Source organism: Temnothorax nylanderi, unplaced genomic scaffold (assembly GCF_030848795.1).
Source record: "Temnothorax nylanderi isolate EJ_2023f unplaced genomic scaffold, tnyl_v1.0 TNYL_tig0255_pilon, whole genome shotgun sequence".
Classification (NCBI taxonomy): Eukaryota; Metazoa; Arthropoda; class Insecta; order Hymenoptera; family Formicidae; genus Temnothorax; species Temnothorax nylanderi.
This window is the reverse complement of record NW_027249317.1, coordinates 185,100-207,859: the sequence shown is the minus strand read 5'-3', so window position 1 is coordinate 207,859 and position 22,760 is coordinate 185,100. Positions and strand designations below refer to the sequence as shown.

Below are 22,760 nucleotides of genomic sequence, written 5' to 3'. Positions count from 1 at the left end.
CCGATCCACCTGTTCCCCCGCCGAGGGCTACGGGGGACCTCCCCATATAAGGTCTTATTTGAATTTAATTAAATTTAAATTAAGATTCAGAACTTATTAATTTCATATATAATTTCAATTAGATTAAAATTAAATTGAATATATTTATTAATTAAATCCTTATTAAGCCAAATTAAATACGAATATTTTGATGATGAAATGATACTATAAAAAGTACGTATATCTCTACTCTCTACTATTATATAAAGGGGAAAAGTTTGTACTGTTGTTCGGGGTAATCTTAGAAACTATTGGACCGATTTTGAAAGTATTGTATATGAAGTAGGGGTAGAATTTCCCGGGGAGTGCTATAGGGTGTATAGTTTTTCGTTACCGATCTTCTGGAAACCGGTTTTTCTAATTTCTTCAATTTTTCAGAAATAATCAATTTTCGGAAATAATTGACGGAATCTCAAAGAATTATATATGAAACAGGGGTAGAATTTTCCGGGGAGTGATATGAAGTGTATAATTTTTCGTTACCGATCTTTTTTGGAACCGGTATCCGAAATTTTTCCAATTTTTCGGGAAATAATTGACCGAATCTTAAAGAATTGTATATAAAACAGGGGTAGAATTTCCTAATAAAGGGGTTACCGATTTCTGTATAAAAAAAATCTACGTAATTGTTCTGATTTCTGCAAATTTTGAGATATCGAGCTAATTTTTTTTTTATAGATAGAATATTATTATATTAAATTTGGCGAGAATCGGTGAAAGGGTTGCCGATTTTTGCTTAAAAAGTGTGTAAGTTATACATGTCATATTTGTCATCTTATATAGAGTATCATTAAAGGAAGGTTGTTTCGAATTTGGCGAGGATCGGTGGAGGGGTTACCGATTTCTGCTTTAAAAATGTATAAGTTATACATGTAATTTTATAGAGTATCATTAAAGGAAGGTTGGTATTGAATTTGGCGATGATCGGTAAAAGGGTTCTTTCTTTATAAAAATCAAAATGACATACCTATAATATGTGAAACCAGCAGCTTATAAATGACAAGAGAGTGAATTGATAGCAGATCAGCTTAGTAATTTCACAAACAGTTTTTATGGAAAATCAATACATTAAACTTCGTACTGATTGTATTGATTTTCTTAGTACATGAGAAACGTCATTTGTCGGCGACACGTTTTATATGGATGCTTTGCATTTCGAGACATTTCGTGTTTTCGTAAGACAATTTAGAAATTATTATGAATATTTGTCGGCTATGCAAACAGTATAGAAAGAAATAAAGTGAATAATAAGTTCAAGTATTTCTATTCGAACTGAGTAAAGTGTTGTGGTAAAGCTCTTTCGACATGTGATGTTCCTGAGAAGGCGAAATTGTGACAAGCAGATTGGTGAATTTTGAATCTTTTTAGTTGAAAAATTATAGCAGCCACTCATTTTGGTATTAGAATTTTTGTCTACAAAAGATCTCAGGAACCTGTCATTAATAGGAGATACGGTAAGTCAGGGATATAATAATGTATCCGTGATCTGCTGAAGTCTTCAGTATTCTTGGAACCGTTGTTCATAAAGGTAGATAAGCAAAATTAATATATTTCAGTCTCCTTCTTAGATTATTATTTCGTACAATTTAAATTATTAATTTTTATAATTACTTGAAATTATTCTTTAAAATTCGAAATGCATAAATGTCTACAAAAGATCTCAGAAATCTGCCATTAATAGATGATACGGTAAGTCAGGGATACAATAATGTATCCGTGATCTGTTAAAGTTTTCAGTATTCTTGGAACCGTTGTTCATAAAGGTAGATAAGCAAAATTAAAATTTCAGTCTCTCTCTCTTAGATTATTATTTCGTATAATTTAAATTATTAATTTTTATAATTAATAATTATAATTAATATTTATAATTAATAATTATAAAAATTAATAAAGTAATAATTACTAAAATAGTTATAATTACTTGAAATCATTCTTTAAAATTTGAAATGCCTAAAAAAAATCACAGCTGTCTAGAAAAAATTCCGATGCCAGACGTATACATTTAAATAGGCTTAATGAAACAGAAGAAGCACGAGAAGCTCGGTTGTCTCAAAAGAGATTAGTATATTCTTCTCGACAAGCTGTGGAAAATTTTGATGAGAGAGAAAAACGTTTACAACAGTTAAGTATACGTATATCTACAAAAAGAAAACGTGAGTCGAGTGAAGAAAGGGTGCAGCGACTTAATGAACAACGTGAACGTGCCGCTAAGTACAGAAAACGAAATTGCATTAATTTAAGCAAATCAAGATCCGCGTTTTTATATGATCCGAACATTGATTATGCAAAAGAAACGGATATACAAATAGGTAAAATGGATAAAGTATGTGCAAACTACCATGCGAAAAAATGGCTTGAAGAACGAAACGGTCTTTGTTGTGACGGTGGGAAGATAATGCTTCCAGAAATTTCAGAACCACCTCAACCGATTAAAAACCTTTTATTAGAGTTACACCCATTATCAAAAGACTTTTTAAATAACATTAGACAATATAACATGGTATTCCAGATGACGTCTTTTGGCGCAAAACAAGTATGTGAGAGTAATTTCATGCCCACTTTCAAGATTCAAGGGCAGGTGTATCATTTAATTGGTAGTTTATTACCGGCTCAAAACAACAAACCGCAATATCTACAAATATATTTTATTTCAGAAGCTGATCAACTTTCAATGAGATGAATAGTTTAAATCCGTCTGGTCTTCCACCACACCGTCTGATTTTGAAGATTGGTATACCAATCATCTTATTGCGCAATTTAATTCCACCGAAATTATGCAATGGTACGCGACTTCAAATTAAAGAATTGCGTAACAACATCATTGAAGCCACTATACTTACCGGCCCCGCAGAAGGGGAGTTAGCGTATATTCCGCGTATTCCAATGATTCCAAATGACTTACCATTTTTCTTCAAACGTTTACAATTTCCAGTTAAAGTTTCTTTTGCGTTAACGATTAATAAATCACAAGGACAAACTTTCAAATTTGTGGGCATAGATTTAAGAAAAGAGTGTTTCTCACACGGACAACTTTATGTTGGTTTATCTAGAATAGGAAACGCTAAAAATCAATATATTTTGATACCAAAGGGAAATAAAACAAAAAATATAGTATATTCAGAAGTCCTATAAGTCAGAACTCGGCAACAAATGCACTTTTGGCAAATTTTCTCTCACAGATTGGTTCGGCAAAGGACCAAACAATATTCATTCCTGATGAGACTATTATAAAAAATGTAACTTAAAAAATTCTCTCCAAAAAACGTTATATAGAAAAATAGTGGAATAGGCCTACTAGGGACACCACGTTTAAAAAAACGCGCCTAACACTATACCTCCGAGGTGGTGTGGAAAATAGTGTATTATCTCTGAGATGTATAAAATTTAAAACTTTATAAAATGTACGACACGAAAATGATTGATCTTAAGAAAAAAAGTATAGAACGTTTTTTGTATAGAATTTTATAAGTTACAAATTTTAACGCAGATTTATATACTAGACGAAGTATATAAATATATATAAAAACAATAATATATCTAACTAGCTGGTTACCCGAGCTTCGCCCGGGAGTCGTTTTTCTTGAAACGACTTCATTTGTGTTTCAATATCCTTATTGTGGACAAACATAAGGAGTGTGTCGGGTGGTTGATTTTGTCGGGATTTTTGATGTATGTTGCGCTCCTGACCTACGCTATAGACAATCGTCGCCAGATGGTAGCGGCCCGAAAACAGCGATTGTCTTTTGTCTCGTCGCGAGTCGCGCCTCGCGTACCAGTTCAGTTTACGTTCGGCTTCGCATGCGTGCAAGCACGAGTCATTTTTGCTAGTTATCGAGGAGACGCCAACCAAGGTCGACGATAGCAGCGACGGCAGTGAGTCGCAGGAAACCTGCAGCAAGCCTGCGGACAAACGCAGTTCACGACCAGTGGGAGCGCACGAGCGCGTTCAAACTCGACAAATGACACAAGATTTAGTTGCAAGTCGGACAAGAAGCAAGCTTTCGTTGTGCGCAATGATCGCATCGGCTCAGACAATGATGGTCGAGAAGATACCTGAGACAGTCGACGAGGCAAAGAAGTCGCCTAATGCGGAGCAGTGGAAGATGGCAATGGCCGAAGAGATCGTGTCACTCAAGAAGAATAAAACATGGGAGCTGGTCGAGCTTTCGAGAGATCGACGTGCGATCAAGAACAAATGGGTTTTCCGAATGAAAACGAAGCCGGATGGGAGCGCTGACAGATTCAAGGCGCGCTTAGTCGTAAAGGGCTGCTCGCAGAAACCGGGCATCGACTATGAGGAAACATTCGCGCCTGTCGCACAATTCGAGTCAATTCGGGTTCTGTTCTCGGTGTCAGCGGTGAAGAATTTTGTCATCCGTCAGTTCGACGTCAAGACGGCTTTCCTTTATGGCGACCTAGACGAAGTTATTTACATGACGCAGCCAGAGGACTTTGATGACGGAAGTGGTCGCGTGTGTCTTCTATGTAAGAGTCTGTATGGCCTGAAGCAAGCGCCGAGGCAGTGGCATGAGAAGCTCGACGACAAGCTAAAATCTTTCGGTTTGACACCAACGGACTACGACCCTTGTGTGTACACCAACGAAGATGGTTCGCTGCTGCTCGCTCTGTACGTAGATGATGGCCTGGCGGCCGGTCAGTCCGAGGATGACGTGATGGAATTGCTCGCAAAATTAAAAAGCGAGTTCGAGATAACGGATAGTGAGGCGAAGTGTTATCTAGGATTGGAGATTGAGCGCGATCTAAAATTGAAAACAATCCGCATTCATCAGTCAGCATACGCGCGCAGCGTGTTACGGAAGTTCGGATTGGACGAGTCAAATCCAATCTCGACACCATTGGACATTCACACCGTCTTGCAGCGAAATGAAGATGAAGATGGAAATTTGCTCGAACCGGCAGATGTACCATACCGTGAGATAATTGGCTCTCTTATGTACTTGGCTGTTGGAACGCGCCCCGATATCGCCTTTGCCGTGAGCAACCTCTCACAGTTCCTGTCGAACCCATCGGAGGCGCACTGGAAAGCAGCAAAGCGCGTGCTTCGCTATCTGCGAGAAACGGTTGAACTCGGAATTGAGTTCGCCGGCGGAGGTTCAAATGCGAATCAGCTGATAGCATACTCAGATGCTGATTTGGAAACATGTGTCGACACGCGCAAATCAATTAGCGGTGTCGTGTTGATCCTGAATGGTGGACCTGTGATCTGGATGGCGCGGAAGCAGAGTATTGTGGCTACGTCGACTGCAGAGGCTGAGTACGTGGCTGCTCATGATGCAACGAAGGAGATCGTTTGGATACGCGGATTACTCGAGACGACCGGTGTTAAGCAAGAGTCACCGACGACGCTCTTCTGTGATAATTCGGCGGCTGAAAGACTGATTACGAACCGCGTGTTTCATCGTCGAACGAAACATATAGAAATTAAGTTCCATTATGTTCGGCACGCGTTCGAGAACGGTCAGATCGACATTCGTCACGTCGCGAGCAAAGACCAACTCGCGGACATCTTCACAAAGGCGGACATCTTCACGAAGGCGGACATCTTCACGAAGGCTGCCTCGTGAGCGGTTTGTCGCTAATCGGAATGCACTCAGAATAGAGTAGAGGTCACTCGCGAGTGGGAGTGTCGGGATTTTTGATGTATGTTGCGCTCCTGACCTACGCTATAGACAATCGTTGCCAGATGGTAGCGGCCCGAAAACAGCGGTTGTCTTTTGTCTCGTCGCGAGTCGCGAGTCGCGAGTCGCGAGTCGCGAGTCGCGCCTCGCGTACCAGTTCAGTTTACGTTCGGCTTCGCATGCGTGCAAGCACGAGTCATTTTTGCTAGATTCAATTAACCACGTATTTCACTTGCCACGTTACGAATTCTGCCACAGATTTAAAGACGGTAGTTTAACTTTTCTGCATGAATAACACATTTTGGGTGCTTAAGTTTTAAACTTTTTTACTTGACAATGATCACATATTGCATCCATTTTCCCAATTATTACACTCGGATGAAATTGATATTCGTAATTTGAATCATAACTAAATGCCTCTAATTTCAAATCGGACCGCATAAATGTTTTCGTGGATTAAACATGTCGTAACCGGTCTTTTTCTACTCGAGTTTCACACTATTGAGTCATTTCCGCTTTTCCGATATTTCACTTACCGATCAGCGACATCATCCCTTGGTTTACCCAGGCGTTTTTTCGGGAATTTTGAGATTGCTCGCTCGCGATGTACACAGAACCTCGATTTTTCAATTAAAAAACCAAGGAATAAAATCGGTAATCGGTAAGTGAAATATCGAGGTTCTGTGAACATCGCGAGCGAGCAATCTCAAAATTCCCGAAAAAACGCCTGGGTAAACCAAGGGATGATGTCGCTGATCGGTATGACATTGCCCGGGCAATGCCGACACTGCACACCATGCCCGTAACATATACATATGTTCGAGATTTTTAATCGACATTTATATTGGCATTTCTTCTTATATTCTTAATTAATTTTATATATGGGGCATTCCATGCCAAATCGACCTGGGTTTGACCCTTGACCTCTCGGATTTGGTCGGCGATTTTTTATGTTATTGTTCCAACTCTAAAATGCACTCAGAATTTTTTTTAGATTTTCTTTATAAAGTTAATTTAATTATAATTTTTTAAACCGACATATTGATGGCCACAATTAAAAAATCTGAAAAAATTCTCAAAAATCCTGTGTCAGATATCAAAATTTTTAAGCCTTGATCCAAAGGGGCAAAAATTTTGATATCTGACACAGGATTTTTGAGAATTTTTTCAGATTTTTTAATTGTGGCCATCAATATGTCGGTTTAAAAAATTATAATTAAATTAACTTTATAAAGAAAATCTAAAAAAAATTCTGAGTGCATTTTAGAGTTGGAACAATAACATAAAAAATCGCCGATCAAATCCGAGAGGTCAAGGGTCAAACCCAGATCGATTTGGCATGGAATGCCCCATATAGAACAAATATGAGCCATAATAATGCAGTTATTTAGTATTAATTTAAATTAAATAAAATTCAAATAAAGATTTTATTAAGGTCCATATTAAGTTCATATTTAACTGTTTTTCGCGGGATCTTGTATGGTAACGTAACGTAACGTAACATAATGTAGGTCAACGCACATATAACGCCGTAACCGATACGTTTCTTGTGCGTTGACCCACGTTACGTTACGTTACGTTACCACATGAGAGGCTCTAATTGTAAGTATTTTACACAAGTTGCAGCAGCGGACACGCAAATCCGTAACAAAGTGAAGGAACATAGAATAAATATTGTGCTTATTAAGCTTACATTATTCACATTTATGAATTTACAATTATTTACTTGCTACTAGATTAATATAGACTATACAATCAACATACTGTAATAACAAGAAATATAATCTTCATAAGGACAATTGATCATATCATATCATAAATAACTACAGTCATTATATAAAATTGAATGAGATTTAAGATGATGGCGCATTCACTGTTTCAGTTGTAGAGCTCTGCGTGTCTGCGGGAAGCTTCTCTTGCAATTCTAACCATGGTAATCGTTTTTGCAGTTCCAACCTGTTGCAGAATAAGAACACAATATTAAAACCATTGATCTATTATTCTATTAGTACAGCTATTGTAAATTCAAAACAAGAAATTAAATGTATATATACGAATGTTTTAAATACATATATTCGTATCAAAATATATTGTATTCATCTAATATAAAAGAAGGGTTCAAAGCCACAACAGGGTGTTCCTATCGTTCTTTTTTGTTAAAATTATAATTTACATTACGTTTTGGTCTGTTATTAATACATATTTAGTGTGATAAAAACCGATAAATAAAAAGATATTAAAAAATCGCAATACACGTATTGATCGCATTAAGTATTTATCGTAATATATCCAGACAGCCAAGTCTGTCGAAAGCAGATCTTGCAAAGTATCTGCTACAAAGTTTGTCGACAGAAAGACTACAGATTTGACGCTGATTCTGATATATTACATGATGTCGGCAGAATGCCAACAGAAGTATAACAGAATCTGCTATCATAATCAGACAGCAGATTGAGCAGTGACAGACGAGCAGATCGTGCTGGAACCATTCAGGTTCTGCGCTATTTCTGCTGCCAATCTGCTTACATTGCCTGTCAGTAGGCTCTGTCTGCGTGATTTCTGCTGCCAATCTGATTATGTTAGCAGACTCAGATGACAGAACATAAGCTGAATGCGGACGCAGTTGATATCAGTCTGCTGATATGTCCGATCAAATCTGTTATCAATCTGCCGACAGACTGCTATCATATATTTCGAATTAACCGCAAATCTGTTCTCTTAGTATGGAAAAGTCAAATAATGAATTGTAATTACCCGGGAAAAAAAATTATATATAATTATATATAATTATATATGATTATATGTGATTATATATATGAAATTTAGTACTTTATATAAAATTATATATGGATCCATCTATCATTATACATATATGGGCACATATAATAATGAAAGAAAGCGAATAATAATAATAATTTTTACATTTGCAATTTTGCAAAATTGAATGCGTCTATAAAATGCAATCGAATTTTTTAAAATAATTTTTTCGGTTTTTTTTTACAACAATTGATTATTTCCATTATTCTACGTACAAAAGTATGAAGGTAAAGTCATCGAAAAGTGGATACTTTATGAGACAGTTCATATTTTATATTAAAAATATTATAACAAAATTTTAAATATCTCAGGAAATTCTTAACGAAAGAGAGCTTTATCATAGTGTTTTGAAAACGTATCGACGAGCTCTACAACTTTTATTTCAAAGAAAAAATCAAGTTCCATTAAAAAAATTAATCTCCCTTAAAATTTCTTGAAAATGACGACATGTATGACACAACTCACATTGGAATCATATATCCCCTTTCAAACCAAACAACTTTTGTCTGAATCATTTCTTTCTAGAATCACAAATAAAAAAATTTTTTGGGGTGATTGATTAAAATGGGACACCCTGTATAAGAAGCATTTATCCACGTAGATTATATATGATTATATGTAACCATATACAGGGTGTCCTATTTTAACTTGGACAGCAAAATATCTCAAAAACTAAGCTCCACATACAAAAATGTTTCAGACAAAAGTTGTATGGTTTCAAGGGGGACATAAGATGGTACCATTGGTTTGACCTTGAACAGTTTGTTGAAGGTCACGTGAAGGTGACTTTCAATTTCTTAAATGGAACGTACCTTTTCTCATTACATATTCTTGTAGATTATCTCGAGAGCTTTCCAAAACACTATAATTAAGTGTACTTCTACCAAGTACTTTTCGAGTTATGAGGCCCCAAAGTAGTACTTTGCAGTATATTGGCACAAAGTGCAAAATATCTTGTATGTTGTATTGTTATGGGGTCAAGTTGATCCTTACGTATCATTCAGGTTGATTTGACTGACAAAAGCAAGATCGAGGTCTAGCCAAAGCAAGATTGAGGTTGATCCGGCTAACAAAAGCAAGATCAAGGTTGATCCGGCTAGCAAAAGCAAGATCGAGGTCTAGCCAAAGCAAGATTGAGGTTGATCCGGCTAGCAAAAGCAAGATCGAGGTTGATCCGGCTAGCAAAAGCAAGATCGAGGTCTAGCCAAAGCAAGATTGAGGTTGATCCGGCTAGCAAAAGCAAGATCGAGGTTGATCCGGCTAGCAAAAGCAAGATCGAGGTCTAGCCAAAGCAAGATTGAGGTTGATCCGGCTAGCAAAAGCAAGATCGAGGTTGATCCGGCTAGCAAAAGCAAGATCGAGGTTGATCCGGCTAGCAAAAGCAAGATCGAGGTTGATCCGGCTAGCAAAAGCAAGATCGAGGTTGATCCGGCTAGCAAAAGCAAGATCGAGGTTGATCCGGCTAGCAAAAGCAAGATCGAGGTCTAGCCAAAGCAAGATTGAGGTTGATCCGGCTAGCAAAAGCAAGATCGAGGTTGATCCGGCTAGTACTACTTTGGGGCCTCATAACTCGAAAAGTACTTGGTAGAAGTACACTTAATTATAGTGTTTTGGAAAGCTCTCGAGATAATCTACAAGAATATGTAATGAGAAAAGGTACGTTCCATTTAAGAAATTGAAAGTCACCTTCACGTGACCTTCAACAAACTGTTCAAGGTCAAACCAATGGTACCATCTTATGTCCCCCTTGAAACCATACAACTTTTGTCTGAAACATTTTTGTATGTGGAGCTTAGTTTTTGAGATATTTTGCTGTCCAAGTTAAAATGGGACACCCTGTATAAACACAACACATGTATATTATTAGATATATTGTGACGCGTATTCCCTTGATCTCGCCGTTCGAGGGTGCACGCCGCAAATTAATCGGTAATCCCTGTTACGCTATCCCAATGGTAGATTGACCATATAGGTCCTCAATACTCGGTATGGGCGCCAGGTGCGAATACTCGCAACAAATACTTCAGGGGTAAATCCTTTAATATTTCTTATCGCTGTCTGTCTTCTGGGAGGAAGAGAAAGAGCGCAGCGCAATTAACACACAATACAATAGTAACAACGGTATAGAGGACTTCCGGTTCGGGGAGCGGAGCGGGCGGTTGGCCCGGAGTTAAGAGGGCCGAGTTAAGAGGTGATTTTTGGTAGAGAAAAGGTCGGGGGGATGGAGTAATGTGGTGGAGGTGGCGGAGGAGGTACGGAGGAGGCCGAGGAAGTGGAGGAGGCTCCGAGGAGGGTGCGGATGGAGAATGGAGACGGAATCTCTCAGAGGCGTATTTGGAGGTTAGGATGTGGAGAAGGTAGAAGAAGGGTCAAGGACGTGAGAGGTGAGAGAACGGCGGAAGGCGCGCATTGTCGTGGGTCACGGGCTATCTCGAATCGAGATGGTGACTCAGACGAGCGCGGTGGGTTTGGCGGCCGGAAGGCGGCGCGGCTGAAGTGACGAGCTATGGATGACCGAGACGGCGCTGGGTGCCGAACGCCGAGTGGATTGGCACCAATGCGGGACGTCGAGGCTTGGTGTTGCGGAACGCGTGAGACTACGCGTGGCGCGGAGGAAAGCCGACGGACGGAAGGATTGAAAGGCGGTTGCCGGTTGGAGATTAAGGAGGGTGCAAGGGGGGGTGGAGTGAGGGAGAAATGATGGAGGAAAGGGGAGAAAAGAGCAACCCGAACCGAAAGGAAGGAAGTGGCGGAACGGCTGGCCGGAGGCGAGAAAGGAAGGCTGCCGGATAGACGCGGAAGGGAGCACGAGAGAGGGGACGGGGAAAAGATGAAGGAGGAAGGAGGGGCAGGATTCGGCGGTGGAAGAACGACGGACGGGGAGGTGATCGAGGGGAAAAGGACCGGGGGTAAGAGTCAGAGCTTGAAGAATTGATAAGGGTGGACAGGGCGAGGGGGGGATAAGACGGAGAATAGGAGGGTAGCTGCAGGAGTTACATGCGGCATGAGCTGAGGCCCGAGGTAGCGGTGTGCAGCGAGGAACGACAGGACAGTATTGGGGAGAGCGACGGAGGACCGAGACGGCGCCGAGTGTCAGATGCCGTAGGGGGTGGCACTGCGGCGAGACGTCGAGGCGACGGATAAAGAGGAAAGGGGTAATAGTGGAGAAAGCTGCTTGTTTGGGTCGAATAAGAGGGTACAGAGGAGGGAGGAGATGAAGGTGGTGCGAGAAATTAGAAAGAGGGGTTTTAAAGGTATTTATGGGCGGAGATGGAGGCGAAAATGGTAATAGTAGACGGATTAAAGAGAAGGTGGTCAGGGAAGGGAGTATGAAGAGGGTTAGGGCAGAGGGCTGAAAGGAGAGGATTGATGAATCTTTATGTGCAGAAGTGGAGCAGGGCAGAGAGATGACAGGTGGCGGACTGGAGCTGGACAGGAAGTGAAGGAGACAATTTTGGGAGGTGGCGGAGGAGGAGCAGAGTCCAGCGGGAGTTCAGAGAGCCTGCCGCTCGAGGAGAGAACAGTTTAAAAGAGGGAGGGAAGAAGGAAACTGGGGGTATTGTGCGGGGAAAGGAGGGAGGTGAATCAGTTTGTAGAGGGTCGCTATGGACAGTCCGGGAGTAGGGTATTTTGTTAGATGATAAAGAATGTATGTGGGATGAGGAGAGGGAGATATAAGTGAAGGAATAGGATAGGTGAGGAAAAGGGGGAAGGAAAGGGACCGAGGAGGGGTGGGAGGGAAAAAGAATGTAAAGGGCCGCAATGGTCAGGTCGGGCTAAGGATGATAATTGTGTAAAGGGTTGGGTACATCCCTTTAAAAACGCCAATGGAAATATGTATGAGGATAAGAGAGGTGTTGGTTTTGTAAAGGTTTGGGAAAAACGCCTTTCAAACCCTGCGGGGACAAGAAATAAACCATTACATACATATTGGGTATGGGAATAAGTTTTAATCGTTTTCCATAGATGGCATTAATAGTATCGCTTGCATACTTTTCTAACCTTTCGATAGATGGATTAACAGCTGTGTATGTCAGCTGTGTAACGCAGTATAAGACTTCTGTTTGAAGTGTAAACAACAAGTATCATATCGCATCGAAAATGTCGGAATTTGTTCCAAAAAAGCAGCATTTACGGGAAGTTCTTCTCCACTACTATTTTTTGAAGAAAAGTGCTGCGGAAACGTGCCGTTTGCTTGTGGATGTTTACGGCGACCATGCTCCATCGGAGCCAACTTGCAGATATTGGTTCCAACGCTTCAAAAGTGGTAATTTCGATGTCAACGACAAAGAACGCGAAGGTGCCCCAAAAAAGTTCCAAAATGAGGAACTTGAGGAATTGCTTGATATTGATGAATGTCAGACACTTGAAGAATTATCTGAAGCATTGGGTGTTGATCGGTCCACCGTTGGAAAACGCCTACATGCGCTAGGAATGGTTCACAGGGTAGGAAATTGGGTACCACACGAGTTGAAGGAAAGGGACATTGAAAGGCGTTTGGTCATGTGCGAAATGTTGCTTCAACGACAACAAAAAAAGGGTTTTTTGCATCGGATCATCACTGGCGATGAAAAATGGATTCATTATGACAATCCTAAACGCAATATTCACGGGTCAAAGGTAATGCTCTGTATCTGGTGGGACATGCGGGGTGTAGTCTACTATGAGCTACTGAAACCGTCCGAAACTATCAATTCCCAACGTTACCGACTTCAACTAATGCGTTTGAAACAAGCTATTCAAACAAAACGGCCGGAATGGCACGATAGACACGAGAAGCTAATTCTGCAGCACGACAACGCTAGGCCACATGTTGGTCAACCCGTCCGAACATACTTAGAAGGGGTGAAATGGGAGGTCCTACCCCACCCGCCGTATTCACCGGACATTGCCCCTTCAGACTATCATTTGTTCCGGTCGATGCAGTCGGCACTTACTGGAGTGCGCTTCACTTCAAATGACAGCATACAAAAATGGGTCGATGACTGGATCGCATCGAAAGAAATAGAATTCTTCGCTCGAGGAATCCGTTTATTGCCTGAAAGATGGGCGAAGGTCGTCGCTTCAGATAGAAACTATTTTGAATAAAATCATTTAATATCATCATATTCAAACTATGCTTTTTTCTACATAAAAAACGATTAAAACTTATTCCCATACCCAATACATACATAGTAACAACGGTATATTTCAAATGGATTAGTAGTATGGTATAACAAGTAACAGTCGTCTCTTGAATAACAGATAATATCGTAGTGAATACTGCTAAAGATCCTTAATTACCCTGGTGGAAAAATTTTACTGAAATTTCGCGGAAATTTTGCTGAAAGTAATATTTCAGCAAAATTGTTGAAAAGACGCTGAAATTTTACTGCAATTCCTCTGAAAGTGATTTTTTCAGCAAAAGTACTGAAAGGTCGCTGAAATTTGCCATACCGCCATAGACTGGGTGTGATATAGATTTTCCATACGAAAGCCAAGTTGGCGTAGTAGTGACTTTTACGTCAACTAGACCTACATTCTCTCATGTTTTAAGAGGGAACAGATAACTGTACAGAGTTTAAGGTCTGGTTTAAAAAAGAGGGATTGTAGGTCTGAAGGTCCAGGGAAGGTAGGGCTGGAATTTTTGTTCGAAGATTTTCAATTTCGAAGATTCGAATTTTCGAAGATTCGAAGCTTCGTAGAAAATCTTCGAAGATTGAAGATTTGAAGATTTGAAGTTTTGAAGTTTCGAAGTTTCGAATTTTTGAATTTTCGAAGTTTCGAAGTTTTAAAGTTTTATAGTTTGGGAGTATCGAAGCTTCGTAACAAACAAATGAAAGTAATAAAAGCAAAGCTTTGAAGCTTTGACATTCTGATTAGGTCATTCACTGCCGTGCCTTACAAATAAAGTTAGAATAACACACAAAAACTCCACACAATGGAAGGAAGAACGCGCGTGACTGCGCGCGACTAGCTCTCGCTAAATTCCGATTTGTCAGATATGCTAGCCTTATAGGTCCCGAGCGCAGAAAAATAACGCGAGACTACTGTATTTTAGACGAATTATTTATATTGCGGTTGTGTACAGTGTACAACTTCAAGACGGAAAATTCTAAACCACTGCATAAATTACCTTTTCAAGATAGACGTAAAAAAAAGGATTTCGTAAGTAAATAAAATGTATTTATATACATTTATTATATGTATTTATATGTATATATATATATATATATATATTAGTAATAGGAACTTTCGGTTCCGGTACGTAGATAGTGACAGGCGTGCAGGTGATAGAGGGAGAGAAGTGGCGATAATAAGATATAGAGAGAGTTGGAGAAGACGAGATCACCGGAGCAGGGAGGAGTGGAGGCGCGAGAAGGTGGAGGTGATAGAGCTGAGAGGAGGAGGAGACGGGAAAAAGGAGAAAAGGTAGGTAAAGTGACGGGAGTGAGGTGACCGTTACGGCATAGACAATAAGAGAAAATATAGAGGGACGACAGAACGGAAGGCAGTGGCGCGCGAGCGAGCATAGGCTAATCCGGTTATAGAAGGGACAACTATGGTAAGTGCTCGCGGACATAGGATAGATAACGAGTAAGAGGGACAAGTAAAGGTAAAAACGGCGGATGGAGATAGGGAGGGAATTAGGAATAGAAAGTGATCAGCAGGGAGGTAAAGGAAAGAGGAAAGAAGGAGAGGGTGAGAAGAAAGCAAGAGGCAGGCCAACAAAAGCGGAGGAGCTTGCCAAACAGAGAGGGAGAACGAATAGCATAGGATCGGTAAGGGAGTTTTTACAGAAAAGGAAAAAAGAAGGGGTAGACGAGGTAGCGGATAGAGCGGAGAAAGAGATTTTGGAGAAATTCAATGAAACAAGGAGGGTCAACAGATCACCGCCAACTAAGATTAAAAAAGAGGAAGAGAATAAAGGAAATATGGCGGCAGAGGAGATGTTAAAGGAAATATTAAGAAAAATGGAGGAGCAAGAGAAGGAAAGGAAAGAGGATATAGAGGCAAGAAAAAAAGATAAAGAAGAAATAAAAAACGAAATTAAGGGATTAAGGGAGGAATTGAAGAGGAGCGAGGAAATATGGAAGAAGCAGAAGAACGCGTTAGAAGAAAGGGTAAAAAAGATGGAGGACAAGATAGAGAAAATAGGGGTGAGGGATACAGAGGAGAATGAAGGGGGGGAATGGCTGAGGAAAATGAAGGAGATAGAAAGAAATATGGAGATGGCAGAGAGAAGAAGGAGGAAGAACAATATAATCGTGAAGGAGGAGAAGGTAGGAAACGACGGGGAAAGGAAGGAGAGATTCGAAAAATTAATGGAAGAATTGAACAAGACAGAAGGGATTACTGAAGAAATACAAGAGCTAGGATACGGAGACAATAAATTAAGGTTGTTGAGATGCAAAAGCTGGGAATCCAAGAGAGACATTATGAAGAAAAAGAAGGAGCTAGGAAGGAAGTACAAAAGTTTTCTGGATGACGACCTCACCAAAGAGGAAAGGCGGATACAAACAGAGATAAGAAAGATAGCAAGGGAGAAGAGAGAGAAAGGAAAAAGAGTCACAATTGCTTACCATAAGATATGGGAAGACAACATAGAATGGAGATGGAACGAGAGTAAAGGAAGGTTAAAGGAGAGGAAGGAATTTCGTAGGGCTTAACGAAAAGAAAAAGGACAAAGAAATGGAAAGCACGAGAAACATGAGAAGGAGGGAGGAGACACAGGAGGGGAGACGGGAAGGGGGAAAGAGAACAGAAGAAAGTCTATGCCATACATATAAGCTCAGGGAGGAAGGAGGAAGTACGAGGGAGGAGGGAGAGCAGGCCACAGGAGGAATCGAAAGTGAGGAGGAGGAGGGAGATGAAGAGGAAAGGGTGAGAGAGATCAGGGAGGGGGAGGAGACTTGGAAGATGGTCTTCTGGAACGTAGCTGGCATAACAAATAAAGACAAGGACTTTTGGGAAGGGTTAAGGGAGTGGGATGTAATTGTTATGATGGAGACATGGTTAGATGGTAAAGGATGGGAGAGGGTAAAAGAAAAGTTACCAAGAGAATTTAGCTGGAGAGTACAGATAGCGAACAAGAGGAATAAGAAAGGTAGAGCGTGCGGAGGCATGTTAATAGGAATAAGAAGTGGGTTAGAAGAGATAAAGGAGGGAAGAAGGATGGAAAAAGAAGAAGGAAAATTAGAGGTTAAGATAAGAGTAGGAAAAGAAACCTGGAGAATAATAGGAATATATGTAAACAAAGATATAAATAAGAAGCTAGAAGGCTTGAAGGAGTGCATGGAGAAGGGCGATATGGGAATAAAGACTATAATAGATGGCGACTTTAACGCGAGAACGGGAGAGGAGGGAGGATGGGAGGAGGAAACCGAGGGAAGAGGGAAAGAAAGAGGGAGAAAATCGAAAGACAAGAAGGTGAATAAGGACGGCAGGACACTTCTAGAATTTATCGAGGAAAGAGGATGGACGATCTTAAACGGAGGTATGAAAGGAGATGAGGAAGGAGAATACACATACACAGGAGGAAAAGGTGAAACGGTCATAGACTACATTTTAGGAGATGAGGACATTAGAGAAAAAGTGGAAAGATTAGAAGTAGGGGAAAAGGTAGACTCAGACCATCACCCTTTAATAATATGGATAAGAGGTAGCGAGAAGGGAAAACAGAGAAGGAAAGAGGTGGAAAAGATAAGAAGAAGAGGAATATAGAACGAGGAAGGAAGAACGCGATTCAGTGAGAGGCTAGGGAAGATAGGAGGAAATAGGGAGTTGCAGGATGAGATAGAGGAAGGAACGTCGAAGATAAGAAGAGTATTAGAGGAGAACGAAAAAGAGAAGGGAAGGGGACCGAACGAAAACAAACGAGGATGGTGGAACATAGAATGCAAGGAGAGAAAGAGGGTAGTCAGGAGAGAATTAAGAAAATGGAGAAAAGGATCTGGAGAGGCGGAAAGATACAGAGGAGGTAGGAGGGAGTACAGAGAATTATGCAAGAGAAAGAAGGAAGAGGAAAAGGATAGGATGACAAGAGAAATAGGAGAAGCGAAAACGGAAGGAAAGGTATGGGAGTTGATAGGCAGAGTAAGAAAAAGAAGAAAGAGGGTAAACGAGGAGATAAAGATGGAGGAATGGAAGGAGTATTTCATGGAACTAATGGGTGGGATGGAGAACAGGGTTGTGAAAGGAGAAGGAGGAGGGAACAGACATGAAGAGGAAGAGATAGAACTGGAAGAGGTAAGAAACGTAATAAGGAAACTGAAAACAGGGAAGGCAATAGGCTCGGACGGAATCCCGAACGAGGTATGGAAATTTGGAAGAGGAGATTTAGTGAGATGGATATGGGAAATATGTAAACGAGTGTGGAGGGGGGAAGGCTGGCCTGAACATTGGAAAGAAGGTGAGATAGTTCCAATAGTGAAGAAAGGAGAAGGACCGCACGGCGGTTCTAGCAGAAAGGATAAGGAAAGAAGTAGAAACGAAGAAATTGATTCCAGACAACCAAGCAGGATTTAGAAAAGGAATGGGGACAATGGATCAAATATTCGCGCTGAACTACCTGATAAACAGACAGCTGGGAAATGAGAAAGGGAAGATGACAGTTCTATTTGTAGACTTGAAGGCGGCGTTTGACTCGGTAGATAAGGAAGTCTTAATCAAGGCAATGAAAGAGAGAGGAATGAGGCAAGGACTGATAGACAGGGTAGAGGAAGTATTAAGAGAAACCAAAAGCAGCGTGAGAAGGGGAGAAGAAAGAGGAGACGCATTCTGGACGGCGAAGGGTTTAAGACAAGGATGCCCGTTAAGCCCGATACTGTTTAACTTGTTGATTGCAGACATAGAGGAGTTTATGAAGAAAGGTGGATGGGGAGGTGTAAGATTAAGAGGAGAGAGGATATACACTCTAATGTATGCGGATGACATAGCAGTGCTAGCGGAAGAGGAACAAGACATGAGATCTATGATAAGCAGGCTAGAGGGGTATTTGGACATGAAGGGTCTAACGCTGAGCATAGAGAAGACAAAGATAATGAGATTCAGAAAGGGAGGAGGAAGGAAGAAGAAATATGATTGGAGATGGAAGGGAAAGAAGTTGGAGGAGGTTAAAGAGTTCAAATACCTGGGGTATACATTGAAGGAGAACGGAGGACAGGAGGCGCACATTAAAGAAAGAAGAAGGAAGGCGGCAAGAGTAATGAGAGAGGTGTGGGGGATAAGAAAGAGGATGTGGAAAAAAGATTGGAAAAGAAGGATCTGGTTTTACGATACCCTGATATGGACGGTGATGGGATACGGGGCAGAAATATGGGGATGGAAGGAAAGGAGGGAGGTAGAAGGGGTTCACGAGAGATATCTCAGATGGATCTTTGGATTAAACTGGAGGACACCAGGATACATGGTTAGAGACAAGGTGAAAAGGGAGAAAATGAGAGCCAGAGCAAGCAGGAGAGCATGGAGGTTGGAAAGGAAACTGGAAGAAGTTAAAGGAGGAGAAATAGCGAGGAAATGTTTGGAAGAAATGAAAGAGAGGTGGAAGAAGGAAAGGATAATAGGCAAATCGGAGCAGGAGAGAAAAGACTACTTGGAAGGGATCGGGGTAGAAGTGGGAGGGGAAGAGGAGTTGGAAGAGGAAGCATTGGAAAATAGGGAAAGATTGAAGCAAAAACAGGAAAGGATAGAAAAGATCATTGAGTCGAAATACAATAGGTGGTATAAGTTTATAAGGAAGGAAGGGATTCCGGATTATCTAAAGAAGGGATGGGAGGAAACAAGATGGATTAGAATGGCAAGGTTTAGACTGGGCAACGAAATTAGGGAAGGATTATACTGGGGAGAGGAGGATGACAGAAAGTGCAGGATGTGTGAGAGGGAGGAGGAGACTTGGGAGCATATATGGGAGGTATGTACTAGATGGGAGAAATGGGATGGAGAGAGCTGGCAAGACGTGGTAGGGAAGATATTGGGCGAAAATGGAGAGGGGGAAGAATGGATGAAGGCGATAGAGGAGATGAGACAGGGCGTGGAAAGGAGAAAGGAAAAGGAGGGTCATTGGTAGAGATAATAAACAAGCGTTTAATTACAGATAAGGTCGGCGAGAAGGAGACTACGTGACAAAAAAAAGAATGGAATGCAGAGCGAAGGTAATAGTGGAGAGAGAGACACTGGAGAAACTGATAAAGGAACAGACAAGTGGGATGATAAGAGGGCTGAAAGAAGAAATAAAAGATCAGAGAGAGATTGAGAACCTGAGAAGAAAAGTACGAAGGCTGGAACAAGGCACAGGGAAAAGGAAGAGAAACGATAGCGAAGAGAGTACTGGCAGGCTAGAGGAAAGGACATGGTGGTCCGACGAAGAGGAGAGGAATGATGACGAGAGAAGGAAGAAGAACGTGATAGTAAGGGTAGAGAAGAACAGATGGACAGGAAAGAGAACAAACCGGGAGAAGGTGAAGCAACTGTTCTCAGAGGGCCTGAAGATAAGGATTGAAGTGAAGGAAGTATGCGTGATAGGATTGAGAGGAGATTGGCTGACGATGCTGGTGAGATTGGGATGCGAGGAGGATAAATGGAGGGTGTTGGATGCGAGGAGGAGGGTAGGGAGCAAGCTGAAAGTTAAGATGGACGAGGACAAATCGATAGAGAGGAGACTCAGAGAAGGAGAGGAGAAGAGAAAGAAAAGGGAAGGGAGGGAGGAGGATGGAGGGAGACCAAGAAGATCGGCGGAGGAGGAGATATCAAGTAGACTAGAAGAGAGCCTGCTAATGGAGTCAGACGAGGAGAGAGGGAAAACAAAGGCCGATTAAGGAGGAAGGAAGGCCAGTAGGCAACAGAGGAGATTAGGGGAGCAGACGGCCGGACTGGAGGAAGAGGACCCGGGAATCGTCGAGCAGACAAGAGCCAAATAGGCAGAGATTTTTGTTTCCTTTCGATTTGAGGTTATGATTTTCATTGTGATTTTTTATTTGATTTTTGATTTGTAAAGGTTTGGGTACGTTCCTGAAAAACGCCAATGGTGGAAGGATGTACAGGGTTGGGTACGTCCCTACAAAACGCCCTTTCAAACCTCGTGTGGGTAATAAAGTACCTTTTGAATTGAATTGAAAATATATATTAGTAATACATTTCACCAAATTCAAAGCCCTTAAGCTCCTAAAATTAAAAGTGTTATTGCAAAATTAAATTAACGTGTATTCCATAAATATAGCCAAAGAATGTAATATTTTTCATCTAAAATTTGGCAAAGGTACAGTAGCTTATGCACAGATTAGCGTGGAAATTTGCACAATAATTTATAATTTTATACAATAGTTTGTTAATAGATAATGTGTAAAGAGTAAAATTTTTCCGCGTTCTCAAGGTCGAGCGAGCGAGCACGTGAGTCGAAGACACGCGTTTTTTAATACATCGGTTCAATACCCTTTTTTACCATTCGTTTTTTCGAGCACTTTCTAATTTCACAAATCTTAATCACAAGTTTCTTTTCATTAAATAACTAAAAACAAAACTTTAACTTGCACTTATTAATTAATTTTTGGTGAAAACAAATGTATTGTCATTTTTTAAATAAAAATTAGATTTATCGATTAACTCCTGTAATATTCCTCTGGGTGCCTTTTATAGAAAATTTCAATCCAAATCGAACGGATGAAATTTTATTCCTATGTTTTAGCTAATTAAAAATTATGAGAAGCTGGGTGTGGAATCATTTTTGTAAAAGTGAAAATGGACAATCCGCTACATGTACACTATGTGATGTAGTGATGCAGACACATGGATCTACGACGACATTGTCAGAACATTTGATAAGAATTCACTCACTTGATTCAGGGATACAAAGAAAACGGAGACAACAGGAACTGCAAAATGGGGCGCACGTATAACAAATTTATTACCTACTCTCAATTTCAATATGTTTGCCAAAAAGCACTAGATAATTTCACGATAGTTCGCTGTAAAAGTGCAATTAATCTATTAATTTTGTTGACTTACTATGTCTTTCTCCTCAATGGCCAACTCTATCTCTCTGTTCGTTCTTATTCTCCAAACTTCACCTTCCTTCACAGGGCCATATATCCTTCTTAGGATTTTCCGCTCAAATATACGTAAAGCTTTTTCATACGTAGAGTCCACGTTTCCGATCTTCTCTTTCGTTCCCTCGTCCCCCGCATCACGTACCGCGCTTGACTCGTATCGCCGTCTATTAATTTGTTGATTAATATCACTATTTTAATTTTTTGGACAGTAGCCGGTGGCCGATATAAATGACATGCAGGCAGGAACTTCAAACCAAAATGAGATTGAGGGTGTTGAAGAGACGCCAGTTCCTCCTACTAAAAAAGTTCGCATAATCGCGCCTCGATCACAAAATTTCATAAGTAAGAGTCGTACGGAGCATATTACTCAAGCTCTGACAAAACTCGTCGCAACTGCGAGATTACCTTACCACTTTGTATCGTCGGATGCTTTGAAGGATTTTATGAACGTTTTGGAACCCAACTACAAAGTTCCCAGCAGTCAAACCATCGTCAACCGTCTACGAGTCGCTGAGGCAGAAGTTAAGACGAAAATCGAGAAAAATCTTGCAGCAACGGAGTTTGTGTCTCTCGACACCGACTGTTGGACGTCCAGATGCCAAGATGGCTACATAAACGTTAATGCACATTATATTGATAAAGATTGGAAGCCGCAGGTGGTCACCCTATGCACCGAGGAACTTGATGAGCGACACACAGCGGAAAATCTTGCGGACAGTTTAAATAATGTTGCAGCTCAATTCAGCATTGAAGAAAAAATACCTTCTATTACAAATGATAATGCTGCAAATATTGTAACTGCTGTCAAGCTTATGGAGAATGTACAGTATGACGTAACCTGTGCGGCGCATAAAATCCATCTTGCTGTTCAAGCGGCTCTCAAAGAAGGAATACAGGAAGTTCTACGGAAAGCCAGTAAAATTGTTGCTCATTTTCGGCACTCTGCTCTTGCAACAAAAAGTCTACAAGAAAAGCAAGAGCAGCTCGGCTTAAAAAAATTAAAATTAATTCAAAGTGTGAGTACGCGATGGAACAGCGACCTCAAGATGGCAGAACGTTTGATAACCAACAGAAATGCTGTGTCTAACGTCTTATCACATAGAAATGTCGTCGATAGGAAGCAAGCGCAGGTGCTTGAAATGCACGAAAATGAATGGGAAACACTTGAAGCACTTACGAAAATTTTGCGGCCGCTTGCAATATCGACGAAGGCGTTATCAGATGCACCATTATCAGCAGT

The 22,760-nt window shown here is 40.8% G+C and overlaps 2 protein-coding genes across 2 annotated transcripts in view; one reads left to right on the top strand and one right to left on the bottom strand.

Moving 5' to 3' along the window:
• Positions 1-7,358: 7,358 nt before the first annotated feature.
• Uvop (ultraviolet-sensitive opsin) overlaps positions 7,359-22,760 on the bottom strand; it is a 155,232-nt gene continuing 139,830 nt past the window's right edge. Inside the window, exon 5 of the mRNA XM_071718536.1 lies at positions 7,359-7,634. Within this exon, the coding sequence (XP_071574637.1) occupies positions 7,532-7,634 (103 nt within the window). The 3' untranslated portion in view covers positions 7,359-7,531. The remainder of the gene's footprint in view (positions 7,635-22,760) is intronic.
• LOC139780000 (uncharacterized) lies at positions 14,374-17,199 on the top strand. The gene has a single exon (XM_071718535.1). The coding sequence runs from the start codon at positions 15,104-15,106 to the stop codon at positions 16,142-16,144; it is 1,041 nt and encodes a 346-aa protein (XP_071574636.1). The 5' UTR covers positions 14,374-15,103; the 3' UTR covers positions 16,145-17,199.